Below are 16,939 nucleotides of genomic sequence, written 5' to 3' on the forward strand. Positions count from 1 at the left end.
CATGCTCATTGCTCCGTCCTCACGTCACCTCGTCTCCTGTAACCCAGGCAACAAGAGCGCTAAAAATAACTAGGGACCCAAAGTAGATCAGCCATTTTCACTGTGGCCTGTAATTCCCTGCATCTAAAGAAAGGTACATTTGAAAAACTTCATAACAGCAAAGAGTGAAACTGCCGCTTGCTTTACTATATTCAACATTATGCCTGTTTCTCAGGTAGAAAGAAAACCACTTGGGCAAATGACTCAATATGTGTTTGCTGCCAGGAGAAGCTGAAAATCATTGGTTTAAATCATTGTCAATCTTCATTTTGTGTGATGGCATGAAACATAGCATGATCTCAAAAGATAATGTCAATTACATTAATAGTTGCATCATATACAATAATTAACTTGAACACCTCATATGAACCCCAATCCTTGTTTCTACCTGAGAAACTCCAAATCAGTAGAAATAAAAACTATTTTTAGAGTAATTAGGGGTAAAACGACTCTATAACAGGCTACAGAAGCTAATCGTGTCAGCTAAGAAGAGGAAACTGATGCTATAATTCACACAGGCTCACACGGATCCTTCCCACCTTGGATCAGCGGTTCAGGTGTGTGGTGGTGTAATGGAGTGGGTGATTTCTTTTTAATTTTGTTTTGTTTTTTTGCCAAACTTTGGCACATTTAAATGCCACAGCCTACCTTCTTACCCACATCTTTTGTTATTTGCTCTCATCGTCACAAACACAGTCAGGAGATCTTCCTAACGTAATGTGCAGTGCTTCAAAATACAGATTTTTACAATAACAATTTAATCTTCTATGTATAAATAATTTCTGATCTCTCTCGTGTTTTTAAGCAAATCCATTCAAAATATGTCTTCTTTAAATGAAGACATATAGGGCCTATTAATGCCAACTCACCAAAACACAGAAGTCCACTTACTTGTGCAGTACTGCTATCTCATTCTCAATGCTGTTTTCCTTGCCCTCTAAGGCCTTCTTGGGGATACACTTGACGGCCACCAATTTCTGAGTCCTCTTCTCCTCAGCCAAGACCACCTCAGAGAAAGCCCCGCTGAAACACAAACACACAAGTCTGTTAGACCTGAGTTTATTCATCCCAGGGGCTTCAGCTTTTCACATGCGTCGCTGACACTCTACAGAAATTCCAGCTCTGATGTTAAACTGGTCTAACTTTTGTAATTCTTGGCTACCAGCATCTAAAAGCTAATATAAATTTTAGCCTGCTGATGCCAGATTGTGTTTATTTTTAATATCAGCCGCCTCCCGAAGTCTTTGGCGTGCTGAGTCAAGTTTTGGAAAGACTACAACCTGGTGGGATGAGTTGGAAGCACCAGTATTAAATATCGAGGTTTATCTCAGTGACAAATGTTGATACTGGCCAAAGGATTTTAAGTCTGACTCATGTAATGCTGTATATCAGTTGTATGCTACAGTTTACATTGTCACAGATTGAATAATGGTGTATATGAAAGTCCATATGAACAATAAATGGGGAAAAAATAGCCTCAGAATTTTTCCCCGTTTTGGATGTATTGCAGGCTTCATAAAACTTACTGTTATGTTATAAAATTCACTGTCTTCTTATTTATCTGTATTTGTTTCTAATTTATCTATATTCAGGGGTGCACATAAGTGGTCCGCAGGTGCGCATTCGCTGTCAAAATAAAAGACGCGCACCAGATAAGAAGTTGCAACGCACGTTTTTTTCACGGTATATTCTGCACCACATCTCTGTGCGTTCATCATTTGTTTGAAGCCAGCTCACCTCCTGCAACCACTGTTCCGAGACTACGTGCTTCTTTTGCGGTTTGGACTCCTTCGGACATTTCTTTGGTGGTGGAGGAGCACCAAACTAATTGCTTAAAGGAGCTTGCTTCTTCGCATCTTTAAGAGTTCTAAACAAAGAAAATCTTACGTACGCAAACGCGCGTTGCAACTTCTTATCTGGTGCGCGTCTTTTATTTTGACAGCGAATGCGCACCTGCGGACCACTTATGTGCACCCCTGTCTATATTTGTTTCTCTATTGTTTTAACCGATTGTGAAGCACTTTGGTCAACTCCGTTGTTTTTAAATGTGCTATACAAATACATTTTGAATTGAATTTGAATTGAATTTTGCCTTTTACCATCATTTACGTAAAGAACCCAGGCTTTGACTAGCTGAAGTACTGCAACGACAAATCTGACAGCCTTTTACACTTTTTTCTTTTTTATTCTCTTGGTTTCTGTATTCAGGAAAATCAAAACAAGTAAAGCATCTGAAGTCAGAGTAGCAAAAGAATAATAGCACTTTCCCATGACCCATTTCAGAGTGGAGGTGGACCTCGAGCATTTTGACCACAGCCCGAAGAGTTCTGACTCAGCTCCAGTGCTGTTCAATAGCTACAACTCCTGAGCCACAATGGTAGGCTTTGACACCGCAATACAACAGAGACAAGGTCACGGTAGCTTCAATGCAACGTTTTGGTTTCTTCATGTGTAATGTAACTTACTGTTTCAAACTGTGATGATTTTAATAAAATAAAAATAAATAAATAAGCAAGACTAATTATAGGTCATTTTTGCAATGGTGGTTCTTCCAAAAGTCTTATTGCACGAGGTCATCACTCTCAGTCAGTTTATTTATAAAGTCCATTTAAACACAACACAGTGCTAAACAGCAAGTAATAACAAGAGTGAAAATGTTTAGAACAATAAAAATAATGATTTTATCCAATATTCTTCAGGTAGGAGTGTCAGGCAAGTCATTACACAACAAACACAAAAATCTGATTTTTTATATCTCACCTGAAGGAAATCTGAATTCTACTAAATGATGTGTAGTTTTACAGGAAAGTTTACATAGCTTGAAATAACTCACAATGATGTCTTGCGGTGAAGCAGTAATTCACACTACAACAGACACTGACAGTGAACAATGTTTGTTTTTTGTTTTCTCAAAAAAAAAAATCTATGATCATTTCAGTATTAGCTGCCAATACCATGTTCAAACATGTCCCTGTTTTCTTAAAACCAATGGCACGATAAAAACTCAGATCAAAAGTGAAATCGGTTGTTATCGCTCTGGTTCCAGGCAGTTGTTTGTGTAGACAGAAAGGAAGGACATGCATTCAGTCTAGAGATTTACAGATTCATTATTACTGCCAAACATGAAGACTTGTTTTCATACCAGCGACATCTGAAAAACAAGCAACTCTCTCTTCTCTGTAAAGTAATCCTAGAAAAAAAGAATCCTGCAAAACACATTTACATTCATAATTCAAATTTTAATTTTAAATAAAATAAATAAATTCTTGAAAGAAGGCTGATTTTGCCTAATGTAATTTATGGCTCATGAGTTATATCAGGATTTTCCATAAAGGGACACTGTGTTGGCAAAGGTCGAGTGCACTGAGCAGTGATAGATGTCGCCTGCAGTCCTATTTTGGCTCAGCGTTTGTGTTCCTGTTTGCATTTCTTGCAGTATTTATAACAGTTGTTTGTGTCTTTTGCTTTAGGAAATTACTTTCGTAGTGAAATAAAGCCCATGATCAGTGTAACAAACTCAAAAATTGGGTTCCCATTTTGCTACTACTATTGAAATACACGCTGCCATGCATGACATTGTGATATTTCAATTTTGACATGACAGGCATTGGTGCACGCTGAATAACACTGGCAATGGCTTCCTTACAAAATAACAGTGAAACTGCTTGCTTCCTGCTTACGTTTAAAGAAATTGAATATGCAAACAGAGGGCTTACAATTACCTTTTTTTAGTTATCAAGCAAAATTCGTAAAGACAACAAATGAACAGTAGTTGAGCTTAGATATATATGTTTTACAACGGGTCCTTCCACAAACTTTATGCAGTGACCCTCATGCAGGTCTCTGGTGGTGTTAACTACAAAAACCCAAAGAACCCTGAACCCAGATCTTGATAAGACTAACTGTGAGTGAGGCTTTGTGGTCGTGTGTCAACAAGAAACTAAAACTTGTGCAGGAATGCCATCTGCTTTGGCAGAAATCCAGCTCTGTGGAGGAGGTTGTCACTGCTGCAAATTCCTCTGCAGCATCTGGAGAATTTAGCTGACATTCTCCATGCTTCCACTGACAAACCAAAAGGGCTCTTGGGAAGTGTCAAATAGTGGTTCACAGAGACGGTCTTTGACTACAGATATTCAAGGGGGGGGATTTTATTTGTTTCGCAAGATAAAAACTGTATAACCATTTTGCCATGTGAAATGATCCTGATGTATATTTGCCTGACTTGAATTGTTTAAAATAACTTGATATTTATATTTAACCACATTTTGCCATAAACCCCCCCCCCCCAAGAAAAAAAAAAACCTTTTACGTTCTTGACTTCCCATCACAAAATAAGACTGGTCATTGTTTTTATGTAGTTCCCAAAATTACTTCCCTATTTTCTGAATATCAGGAAACAGTCCTTCACTGCGTTGGTCCTTTAAAGTGACACTTTTACTGAGCAGCAGCCTTGACAGCCACTGTTTAATAAAAACAGAAGAAGCAGACACAAGTTCAGCCAACTGCCTTCTATGCTTGTCACCACACAGGGGATGCCAAAGAAATGTAGCAGCAACCCTCAAGTACTGTTGTTATACAACTGTTTTACAGTAAATTATCTGAGTATTATTTGATGTGTCTGCAACTGGCACCGTGCAGCCTAAAAAAACATGAAGAATATAGAAAGGATGGCTGTGTCGGGTGAGTTTGCTGAAGGTTAATCCTAACCAAGGTTTCAGTTGGATTATAAGGTAAACAAACGTGTTTACAGAGCTGTTCCCGTTCCAAACAGGATGTTCTAATCAGCACCATGGGAACTGTGTCCAGAAACAGGAAACACTCAGTCCCCTCACCCTCACGCACACACAGGCATGCAGACATGGTACGACTGGAGAGCTATTAGCTGCTAAGCCCTTAATGAGGACTAGCTTGCCATTATACAAACAGTAGGGCATTTCTCAGAAAAACACTGTGTAAATACTTTACACAGTGGTTTCAATATATACATACAGTATACAGTCAAATATAGAAAAGACATATACACATTTAGGCCTCATACAGTTTAAATATTTGCATAAACTCCGTCTCTGTTGGTTTTACACCCCACCCAAACATTTGAATAAGATGCTGGGCTGTTTTTTTATTATTATTATTAATTTTATTCATCGTAAATGGTCAAATGTCAGCAGACCCCTCTGTTTCTTCTATTTTGAACACAACACCTTTTTTATTTTGTTACTGTTGTATTGTATAAAGTAAGTGTCAGTGATGATGCAGATATGTACAGCACATACTGTATGCCAATTAAAATGAACTCTGCAAAGCAAACATTAAAAAAAGAAAATCAACAAGGAAGTATTTCTTATGTGGCAGTGACGTTTTGAGAATACTAATCTTCTCTGACTGTTTGCCATGGAAAAAGGACATTTCTTATTTCTCAAACTCACAGCACTTCTGCCATCTGTCCTGCTGAGAAGTTGGTCAAGAAGGTATGTAAACAGATGACAAAACTGTAACTGTGGAAAGGTCAGAGAGACATAGGGAAGGACCATCTGGCCCAATAAGAGCTGAGAGATACCCAACTGTGAAACTGGACCTGAAACATAAAAAGACCATCTTTGCTCTGTGGGCCTCCCAAACATGAAGAACAGCACAATCAAACCACAATCACTCTCGATTTACATATAACAACACAGCACACAGACACAACACATCAGTAAAATGTGGTCATCTAATCCTAAAGGGAGACCCATTTAAAATACTTGAATTACCTTTTTTTTTTTGCTCCATCAAGGCAAAGACACAAATCTGAGACAGTGAAAAATACTTCACACAAAAACTGCCAGAATTTAGCCTACATTAACCACATCTACCTCATGAGTAAATAATGTTGCCTATGTTGTGTTTACAGCCTATTGTTTTGAATCACCTGATCAAAACAACCATTTATACATGGCTAATATCTCAAAATTATACACCGTGCCTCCTTTGTCACTGGCGCCTTGATGCAGCAGGTTATGACAATATCAAAATACATCTCTCACTTCCAACTCATCACATATGGACACATGTATAAGAGCCCTTGGCATCAAATCACATAAAGGCAGTGGTTAACCCATCCAATACGATGGGTTAACTTTTGGCATATTTTAACTCAAACTGAAAGTTTTTCCTATACTATATTCCAATATTATACTACACGTAACACAGTAGTGTGCCTAGCAAGTAAAAAAGGAAGTGAAAATCAGTAAGTGGAAGATCAAATAAACTCAGAAGCTTCCAGATTATCCTCCAAACCTTTTCTGTCGTTGAAAGCCCACCATTACCCCTCTGCATTGAACACAAACTAGCAAAGCATTGTATTGGTGTGGAGCTGCGATGAGTATGTTTGCATTCTGTTCTCCTAGTTTACACATCTGCAGCATTAAACCTTCCTATGGGGCTAAGACTTGCTGTGATTGCATACCGAGTGAGGATGTATACACATACTGTATCACAAATGTGAAAAGTAAAATGAAAAAGAGATTTATTTACTTTTAAAAGGTTTAAATAAACCATTTAAAAACCATTAAATAAAATAAGGCAACACGGTGGCACGGTGGTTAGCACTGTTGCTGCACAGCAAGAAGGTCCTGAGTTCAATTCCACCATCAGGCTGGGGTCTTTCTCCGTGGAGTTTGCATGTTCTCCCTGTGTTGGCGTGGGTTCCCTACGGGCACTCCGGCTTCCTCCCACCGTCCAGCTTGTGGAGATAGGTTAATTGATTAATCCAAATTGCTCATAGGTGTGAGTGTGAATGGTTGTCTGTCTCTATGTGTTAGCCCTGCGACAGACTGGCGAGCTGTCCAGGGTGTACCCCGCCACTCGCCCTATGACAGCTGGGATAGGCCCCCGTGACCCTGAAAAGGTTAAGCGGAAGCGAATGGATGGTGTAAAATATGACCTACTGATATTGACAAAGTGCACCAAAGACCAGCACCATGGCTAAACTATGTTTTTTAGTGTAATACCTCAGTACAATCCACACTACAGTTCAGTGAAGTAATATTACATAACCAAACCAAGAAAACTAAACTGCTACATCTAGAGCTATGAGCAACATGGGGAGCTACTGGCTAGAGTGAACTCATTAATTCACCAAAAGACAAACATTGCTCCTGAAGTCTGTACTGTTGTCAGTCTCTGAATGGTGATAGCAGACAGCAATCCCATGATTCCTATGTCCTCTCTAGGTTACTATCCAAATATTTCTGTAACTGCAAATCTAAATATTGGAAACACTAACAATTTACTTTTAGCCATCTGATCTGTTCATGAGACACCAACAAAAGATATTTTCTGACTTTTTATATGGAATACTATTTGTAAATTAAAACAGCTTTAAATCTACAAGTACACAAGTGCTGGCATCAATAATGGTCAGTTTGTAGCATGAAAATTTTTCAGCAGAAAAAATTTGTCCTTCACTGAGAATAATTAAGCCACTCTGACGATACACAGTCTATCTGGACCAATCATCTCATGACGTAGCCTCTGCAGCTAACATTGTTTCTGAGGATAGAAATTCTTGGTTTTGTTATCTGCTATTTCCTCAATAAATAACAAAATGAAACACTCTTAAACTGTCATCACAAAATAACTGAAGGTTTCAAGTCTGAACTATGGCCAGTGCAGTAAGAGGTCACCTTACCAACTCCAGTTAATTCAGAACACTGCTGCCTGGATTTTAACTGGCACTAAGAAATATGAGCATATTTCTTACTCCAATAATAAATCAATGTTAAACTTAGACTGGCTGACCATTCAATTTTGTATCCATTTTAAAAGAAAAAGCTACTTTTAGAGGCTACCTTATCCACAAGGGGGGTCACCACAGCAGGTAGCGCTCTAAAAATGCACCTCATGAGGTAGCTTGACTTCACAAATCTTGTTGTCCTTAAAGTATTTTTTGGGAAAGCCAGAAGCTGTTCACTGTGTCCATGGGAAAAAACAAAACTAATGATAAACACACACACACACACACACACACACACACACACACACACACACACACACTATTTTGAATTTTGGATTAAGTAAAATCCAACTTTGAATTTTTTGCCGTTCTCCAGAGCCCATAAAAAGGTATTTGGGAGAGCCATACAACAATCCCCCAAAAGCTTCCATTACACCTTGAACCTTGCCCTGATATACTGAATGCTCATATATACATCTACCTGCTAGTAAAGATTATGTTCAACTATAACTTAAGATATTGCATGCAGAGCAAGTTGCAAAAAAGCAACAAGAAATTTCTAAAACTTTTTGACATGGAAATGCTAAGTATATACATACATTTAGGGAAGATTTACCCTCAAAAAGTGCACTGTAAAAAAATCAAGTTGGTATTTTGCATTGATAAGCTGGTCCGGCTGTTTCAGAGATTCAGGATTCATCCAATTCCCATGAAAAGACAGCAGCAAGGAGAATTTTATGATTTGCTCCAGAAGCTGAAGCTGTATCATGAATGCTTTCGTACATATTTCAGGAAGTCAATGGGGCAGTTTGAGCTCCTGTTGGCATAGTTGGGACCACAACTGAGGAGCCAGAGAACTCATTTCAGAGAGGTGATTGCGCCTAGCTGTTTATCTGAGGTAAAACAGTATTAAGTTAATATTTCCATATCATTGTATATTCACTACCGATGTGCATGTTAAGCCACAAGGACTCTTGTTGCTTAATATAGTGGTCTGATTACTAAATATTTTATGTGTCCTGTGTTTAAAGGCCTTTAAAGTCTTCACTAATTGATTTTATTTTATAGCTTGATTATTTATGGATTCTGACTCTCTTTGGTAAACAAATTAAATTTCCAGCACGCACCTCTTTGCAGTACGCCATTGGACAGGCATTGACAAAAGACAAAGTAACAAGAAGCTCTACCCAGCTAAAAAAAACAAAAACACACACACACACACACACACACACACACACACACACACACACACACACACACACACACACACACACACACACACACACACACACAGAGTAGTTTGCTGGTAGTTTGAGTGTTGAAAGAGATCAAAAATAAAATTTAAAAAGGAATGAATATTTGCCATAAATTGGCCGGAAAAAGGACAAATAGACATAAATGGTTACTCTTGGTGGATGTTTACATAGCTCACTGCTATCTAGAGGCCTAAACTCTGTTACTACCAGAGCTTTAGTATCCATTTAAGATAAAAATAGACCCAACTTTCCACTGTTTAAACTCCACTTACTGGCAGGAATTGCTTTGAAGCACATACATGAAAACAAAATCCCCCAATCAAATCATATAGCGGAGTATAATTAAGTTAGACAGCAAAGAACACGCATCCCTAAGGATTTCTTGGATTGGAGATAATAAGCGCATGGAATGTCTTTTCAAGCCAGTTTGCTGATATGTGGACAGCTTGAAATGTGAGAAATACGGACAATAAAGGATTATAACAATGGAGAAGGACTGTGGGAAGATGTACATGACAAGCCTGCGAGTGTACTAAAAGCTGTTAGGAGGATATATTGCTGTGAGCAGATGGAGTTGCCTAAGTGGGCCAGACAGTGGGCATATATGTGTGTGTGTGTGTGTGTGTGTGTGTGTGTGTGTGTGTGTGTGTGTGTGTGTGTGTGTGGATGGATTCAGGAACTGCAGGCTATGCCATGCTGAGTTGCAGACTTCTGTTTGAATTAGGTCAGGGCAGGGCTGAAGGGCTGAAGGTGCCATAAGCAGGGATGGATTTTGAGGATTGTGCTGGAGTTGGAAATAGTTCTAAACTGTCATTGTTCCAAGGAATGGTTAAACTCCACTGATCTGTGCTATGGCTGCTAGAGTGTCTTAATGAATGCATATTTAGAATGCAAAAATCTGTCCCACTTGATTACTATTTTTGGAATTTGAAACTGAAAGAGCAGCGAAAAGACAGAATAAGCCAGAGACACTATTACAAGGACACAGTAATGTATTGTCTTGTGCTATGCTTTACAGTACTGGAGCAAAGCCCCATCCACCTTCTTCCTTTTAATATCATCTATTCTGCAGCTCAGGCTCAATTTAAAAAAAATAAAGAAAACCAGTCTTCTTTTTAAGCTAGCTATGAGGTGATAACGTTACAGAAAAATTTATACTTTGGGGGTTTATGTGAAGATTAAAAACTGACGTTATAATAAGCACTATTACAGGAATACGATGGGATAAGTATGGTGGTAAATGAAGAGATGGGAGAGTTAGGACACAGACAGAAAAAAAAGAAGCACGGAGAGATGAAAAATAGATGAAGTGGGGCAGCTCTCATGCTGTGAGATTCATCTGCTCCATAAAGGTGGCTGTTTCTTTTGTCTGAACGGCTTTGTTAATCATCATTTTGAATTCGTTTGATTCAACTTCACACGCAAATGCTGTAGTAAAAGTGAGTCTGTGCTTATTTTCCTTCAAACTCCATGTGTGTCTGAACCTCCACACTACACTTTAGACTATAAATATGTTGGCATAGGGATGTGTGGGGTGATTGCTCACTTATTACTTGGAAATATTGCACAACACAGCAACGAAGTAATAAATTGCAGCAATATGGATTCAGCAGCATCATCCAAATTCAGACAATATAAATATAGTAATTATGTATAGGAACTGTATTACTTTACAAGATTATGGAAATACTATGTAAACACAATATTTGTGGCAACTAACTGTGGTTGAGGATGTAATACACACTCAATTTCTGGGCAATCACTTTCATTTGCAAAGTGACTGCACAGGTTACCTAATGAGATGCAACGTCCAAACAACTGCAGTACATCTTGGACTCACTTCAATCCCTCTCTGACAAATTGGCAAAGAATTCAACTAACTGCCATCTAATTTAAAAATACAGATCGCCAATCAGGTGCAAGCAACCTGACTCAGTAAGAACCAATGAGTGCAACTTGTCTACGCTGCAAGTTGCTCGATTCCGACTCAATTGATTGTGCAAAGTTGACATTTTGCAGTTAAACTGGCCCCTACAGCAACTACGTCACCATCTGAAGAAACTTCTTTCAGCTGTTTCCTTATTTACGTGTCACCACACTAGATGGCTCTTCATATTTGCATATCCCCCCAAGGGATTTGTGTCTCCTCCCAGTCTTAAAACAGGGACCATGTTAGGCACATGAGTGGGCCACTGCACCACAAAGCCACAGTATCATTAACTGTGCAGGGATTTCTGAATTTTAATTTCAAATCTCTGAAGTTCTGGCTGCACTAAATAATTAATGTGAATTCCTGTGTATGCAGGTAGCAACAGGTTTGCAACATACCACAACTGATTTGTGATTTTTGCAGTTTAATCACAAACACAATGCACATCTGTAATCTGATCCCATTCAGCTGCAAACTGGCCACCACAGTCTGACTCTACCTCGTTGCTGTTTATCACTGCCTTGCTGGGCCAAAGTCACTTTGAAGATGGCAAGTGACTGTCATCGAAACAGTCATTTCAATGACAATGAAACTTTGAACGGGTGAGTGCAAGATCCAGACAAAGGCATGTCCCTTATTTACTATAAGATTTATATACTATAAGAGAGGTTAGTACGTGTTTTAGAGACCGTGGTCTCTCTAAATCAGAGTTGTCAAACATAATGCCCAGGGGCCATAACTGACCTAGTAAAGACTCCAATGCGTTTTTTATTTTTGTTTGCTTGTTTTAAACAGCTTTTCCTACAGGCAGTAAGCTAACAGAACTTTTTTCTGTAGTTTTATACATTTATTTATGAGTTCTGACAGATTTTTGTCATTTACTACGGCAGCATTTTTATCCTTGTAGAAAAACTGAGCTGTACTGTTGAAGCTGCACTTCTTTTTCTGATAATAAATGGGATTAAATGCGTAGTTAAACATCTTTACACTGACAGAAAGGGGAGTTTGGCTGAATCAGCCCACTTAAGCTCAAAGTGGGCTGAATGTGGCCCATGGTGTAAAATGAGTTTGACTTTCCTGCTCTAAACAATAATATGATTTACTGTAAGAACATTCAATGCTACAGCGTGGTCAAAGCCTCATCTCTGGTCATGCAAATCATCGTCATTCACAAATGAAACTGTGCGTAAAAGTGCCCAAATAAACACACTCAGACGTATGAACATTTAGTGCTGAGTTATTGAACCCTTCCACTCAGGAACAGAGAGCCCTTAGACAGAGAGGCAAATCAGTGTTAAAACCCATGTAATAGCCCAGAGGCATGAGTATGAGGTAACAAGTGGAGCAAAAGGTTCCTCTTTTCACTAACAGATTGTGTCCCAGCACTAACTGTTGATTCTGTACAACAAATCAGCAAAAATCTTGAATCCAGCATTTCACTGAGAAACATCAGCAACACAGTTTCATATCACAGAAATACACACTGATGAAGTTAAAAAGATTAGTATCTCATCCATCTAATAGACACTGAACAATATAAGCTCACTCTGAAGTCTAGCACATAAAAATATCTGTGCTCTTTGCTTGGTAAAAAGAGAAGAGAAGTGATGAATGGATCCTCTTTCATTCTCAGAGTTGCTAAGTCAAATGGGGGGAGCTGAAGGTCAACAAGAGATAACAGAAATAGAGAGGTTTTATTGATTATTATAATTATACTGCATGTGCCTATAAACATACACAACGGGGCAGAAAAGAAAAACAAGTGTTGAATCCTTTTACTCTCTGTGCCTCTCCATCACCCCCGCATGTACAAAAACACAACTCTTACCAAATCAATTGCAGCCAATAGCAGATCCTACAAACAACGAGGGCCACTGGGTCACCATAGAACATGACTGACGAAGACAGGCAGTGGCCAATCCATCAGCCATAACGATTTTAGATGATTACACCATGCACCCCTGCTTTTTCTGTCCACTTCCTCCTATAGCCAGTCTCTTGTTGCTTTATCTCCTCTATGTTTTGCAATGTATTCTAGGCTAAAAATACCAAGAATTCCGCCTTACTGCTCGCGGCATGAGAACATGTGCAGCCATTTAAATGTCAAAAAAGTCAGCATGGTTCATTTGTGCAGTTTATCATCACTAAAGAAATCTCAAAGCCTGTGGCAAAGTGTGGGAACATTTCTTGCAAAGAGATGTTTATAGGCACTACAGTGAAAAGATCAACATCTTAACAACAGAAAGAAGGGGAAAAAAGTGAAATAATGGAGGACACTGGGATTCAAATGACATAATAGGTCATCTAGTCTTTGAAACATAGAAACAGTTTCAAATAAATAACTACTGACAGCAGATTCACTCATATTTTCTATATTAAGTTGAAAAGGCTCTATAATAATACATTACACAATATATAAGATATTTCCTATTTTCCAAATACAGGGCCTGTGACAATGAGCAGTACACCCGGGGCAACATGACTCATGACAAATGCTTACCAACATATTGTAGAGAGAGCAGCGAAAGTCAATATTTGAAATAAAAGGTTAGGAAAGTACCAGCAGAGACAAGGAAATTCAAACTTCTCAGTCAAAAACATCTGAATATGTATGCATGACTGCATACACACCAAGCCTTGCACACCTACCCTTGTTGAATTCAAGGTAACTGTGACAAATGCTACTTTTAATATTACCAGATCTTTAACTAGAAACGTAACTGTAATACTCTATATGTGATTAACAAAAGCCCTGAAGAGGATCTGTGGCATTATGCTCAGCTGTGTGTCCTCAACCCTGCATAATGAACGCTTTAATTTCAGCTGAAAATCAAAGGGCAGCAGGATACACTGGGATCCCCCATCCAACACTGAACACAGTTTGAAACCAGGAAATAGAGAGCAGGTGATAGAGATGTGGAGCCAAAAATGAGGTTGGCTTTCTGACAGCCGAGATCCAAGTTTTGAGTTGGGTAGGACAAATAGAAAGAGAGAGAGGTTGGGGGTGTTAACTTAAGGGAGGATTTAAGTTGATTGCAGTACCATTGCTTGTTTTTATTAATCCCCATCTGTTTTGATTACTGAAACATGTGCCTGCAGCTGGGGATTAACCAAATGCAAGCAGCTGTTATGTGGTTCATAGGACTGATGCACTGATACAACACTTATATCAGATACTGATCAGACAGCTGGATGGGGCATTTGTAACAACACAAAACTCTATGGGGCTGACCTAGAGTACTGTGCAATAGGGTTGAGCTACCCCCAATTTCTTTATTTTATTTCCAAGGAGCCAGACTTTCTTGTAATTTTGAAAGTGGTCTTGGCAATAGCTTGCAGAAGTTTCTCTTTGGAGACTGGCTGCTTTTTCACTCATTTTCAGTCCAATTCTTGTACCTGACTATTTTCAAAGCCACTTAACACCGACCTATGAATCATATAATATAAAAAGGCTCCTAACTCGAAAGATGAACTAGTGTTGTTTTCATAAAACGGATAACTTAGCTAGGACGTGGCTGTCAAAAGGCCATTTTTTTAAGGATAGCAAAATGGGAAGAAAATGTTGAGGTATGCCAAATTGCACAATAACTAGACTAACTAGACCAAAGGGTCTGATGGAGTGATGAATCCAAAGGTGAAAAGTTTTTTTTTTTAGTTCTAATTGTTAGTATGTACAAAGGAGGTCAGGAGACAGCCATCTGTAAAACATAGTTGAGCTTCTGTCATGGTTTGGGGCTGCATTTCAGTCAGCGGTGTTGGAGATCTTGTCAAAATTGGTGAAATTATTATAAATTCAGAAAAGGAACACCAGATTTTGAGACAAGATGCAGTATCATCAGGATACCATCTGACTGACAACAGCCATTTCCATTTCTCAAACACACTGCCAGTGTAGTAAAAGCATACATGGAAGGACTATTCCTGAAGGACTATTCCTGAAGAGTGCTTAAAGAAATTACCAGAAAGCTTGGTTAAGAGAGGTCAGTCTGTATTTAAGAGTAGAGGTGATCGTGCCAAATACTGATTTTCAAGTTCATTAGAATTATATAAACTCTGTTTTACCTTATATATACCATATTTCCATGCATGTTGATACACATTTCCTTAAATTATTGCACCTATTTTCCAAGCAAAATATTAAACAATATATTTTTAAGAAAGGTGACTTAAGAGTTTTGCACAGCGCTTTATTTAATTCATTTCTATATTTAATAGGTTACTCATCAGAAAAAAGTGCACCAATAGACATGGGTCAGGGAAGTGACACTGAGTATTTCACACATGCTACGCTAGAGCAGGGCGATATGACCAAAAATATTTATCACGATATACATTTGAAAATTTGCGATAACGATATAACTGACGATATAATTGACACTAGACAAAATACTTTACAACTCCACAATTTTATTAGTGGAAAAAAAAAACATCAATGTATTTTCACTTTTCACAAGCAGCTGTTTTTTTATGTGCATTAAAGTTATATAATATAAAAAATTAACAGTGCAAATGGAAATTCCTTGCTGACAGTTTAACCAAAAGGCATTTCCAGTGGAAATTGGCCAACATTGGCCAACATATCCTCAGCATAACCAGTTCCACACCAGTGAAGTTGCAGCATTTTTACAAACCAATTCTGGTTCATCCGTTTCATTCAACGATGCACGTTTTACCCATATTCTATCGCGATATTTCATTTTCTTATCGTTGCCCAACATTATACCAGTATTACCGTGAACGGTATGATATGGCCCAGCCCTATGCTACGCCACAAGTTCTGGGGGTTTTTTTTATAGTTTGTAACTGACTAGGTGATTTCCAACAAACAATGGTCAAGTGAGTTGGCCACAATAAAAGGAGTGTGCTTTCCATTTCAGCTTCGCTCTCTCTTTCTCTGTTAACATTTTGGATGTTGCTATATTCGATTTTACACTTGTTAGGAAGATTTTATAGTGCTTGCAGTAGCATTAGTAAGCCATCAGCTTCATTACACTCATCAATACCTGTCTCTCTGTCCAGCTACACTCCATGTGTGTACAGAGGGGTACACAGGGGTAAAATGGAAAGCAGAGAAAGAGAAGAGAGACACTAGCAAGAGCGTTTAGGACAGCAAGCGCAAAAACTTTGATCAACATCAAAAGTACAATTTGTTTGTGTGTACCATTGTTTGGTATTATTTTGATCATAAAAAGCAGTTCAGTACATTTATACCATTGCATGTACCTGTTACATTTGCTTTGTGAAGTTTGAAAAAAAGTTTAATTTGAACCTGATGCTGCTTGAAAGATAAAAGAATGATTTCCAGTCTTTACCTCACAGTGAGAAACAAAGCTTGTTAATGTACACTGGAGCTGTATCAGTATTCAGTATTGGCATAAACCTAAAGCCAAGGTATCTGCACTGATACTGCAACAGACCAAGCATCCTAAAGTGCTGGGATAACTGTGTCATTGAAGACCCCTGAAGGAAATAAATGTGACATATATAAATAACAAGTCATTTAAATACACATTTGATTATTTTGCATTTACTGAATGTTTTTGCAAATTCAGGACAGGTAAATTGATGACTAATGTTTAAGACTAATACTAATGGTTTTACATCAGTGACCACCCCGATCATGGTCAAAATATGAGCAAGGAAGGTTCCAAAAAAAACCCAAACAAACACAAAACGTGTGTAGAGAAAGGTATAGAAGCGCATCAAATTTTCTGTGTTTCCATTAAAAAAATTTTAATTTTTAATCCGATTCACAAAGCACACACATGAACCCGGTGGTGGATTATTAATAGCGAATCAAAAACTTTGTTTCCATAGTGACTGTTTGAGTCCATTATGGAAAGTGTCTCTTGTTGTTACCAAGACAACAATCCAGCAAAGGCAAATGAATGTGGCAAACAGCTGAGTGATGCATTGAGCCGGTGATCTCTCCATAAACAAGCTCAGCCCCAAACCGGGGGCAGGTGGAGAACTAGAGGGATGACAATAAGAGGGTTGAAA

General features: G+C 38.4%; 1 protein-coding gene across 3 annotated transcripts in view; it reads right to left on the bottom strand.

The window, feature by feature from the left end:
* camk1b (calcium/calmodulin-dependent protein kinase Ib) overlaps positions 1-16,939 on the bottom strand; it is a 39,458-nt gene that overhangs the window by 13,620 nt on the left and 8,899 nt on the right. For all 3 annotated transcript variants that reach the window (XM_082533131.1, XM_082533132.1, XM_082533130.1), the window contains exon 3: positions 931-1,062. In XM_082533131.1, the coding sequence (XP_082389257.1) occupies positions 931-1,062 (132 nt within the window). The remainder of the gene's footprint in view (positions 1-930; positions 1,063-16,939) is intronic.

This window comes from Aulonocara stuartgranti (assembly GCF_965226115.1).
Source record: "Aulonocara stuartgranti genome assembly, chromosome: 5".
NCBI classification, from domain to species: domain Eukaryota; kingdom Metazoa; phylum Chordata; class Actinopteri; order Cichliformes; family Cichlidae; genus Aulonocara; species Aulonocara stuartgranti.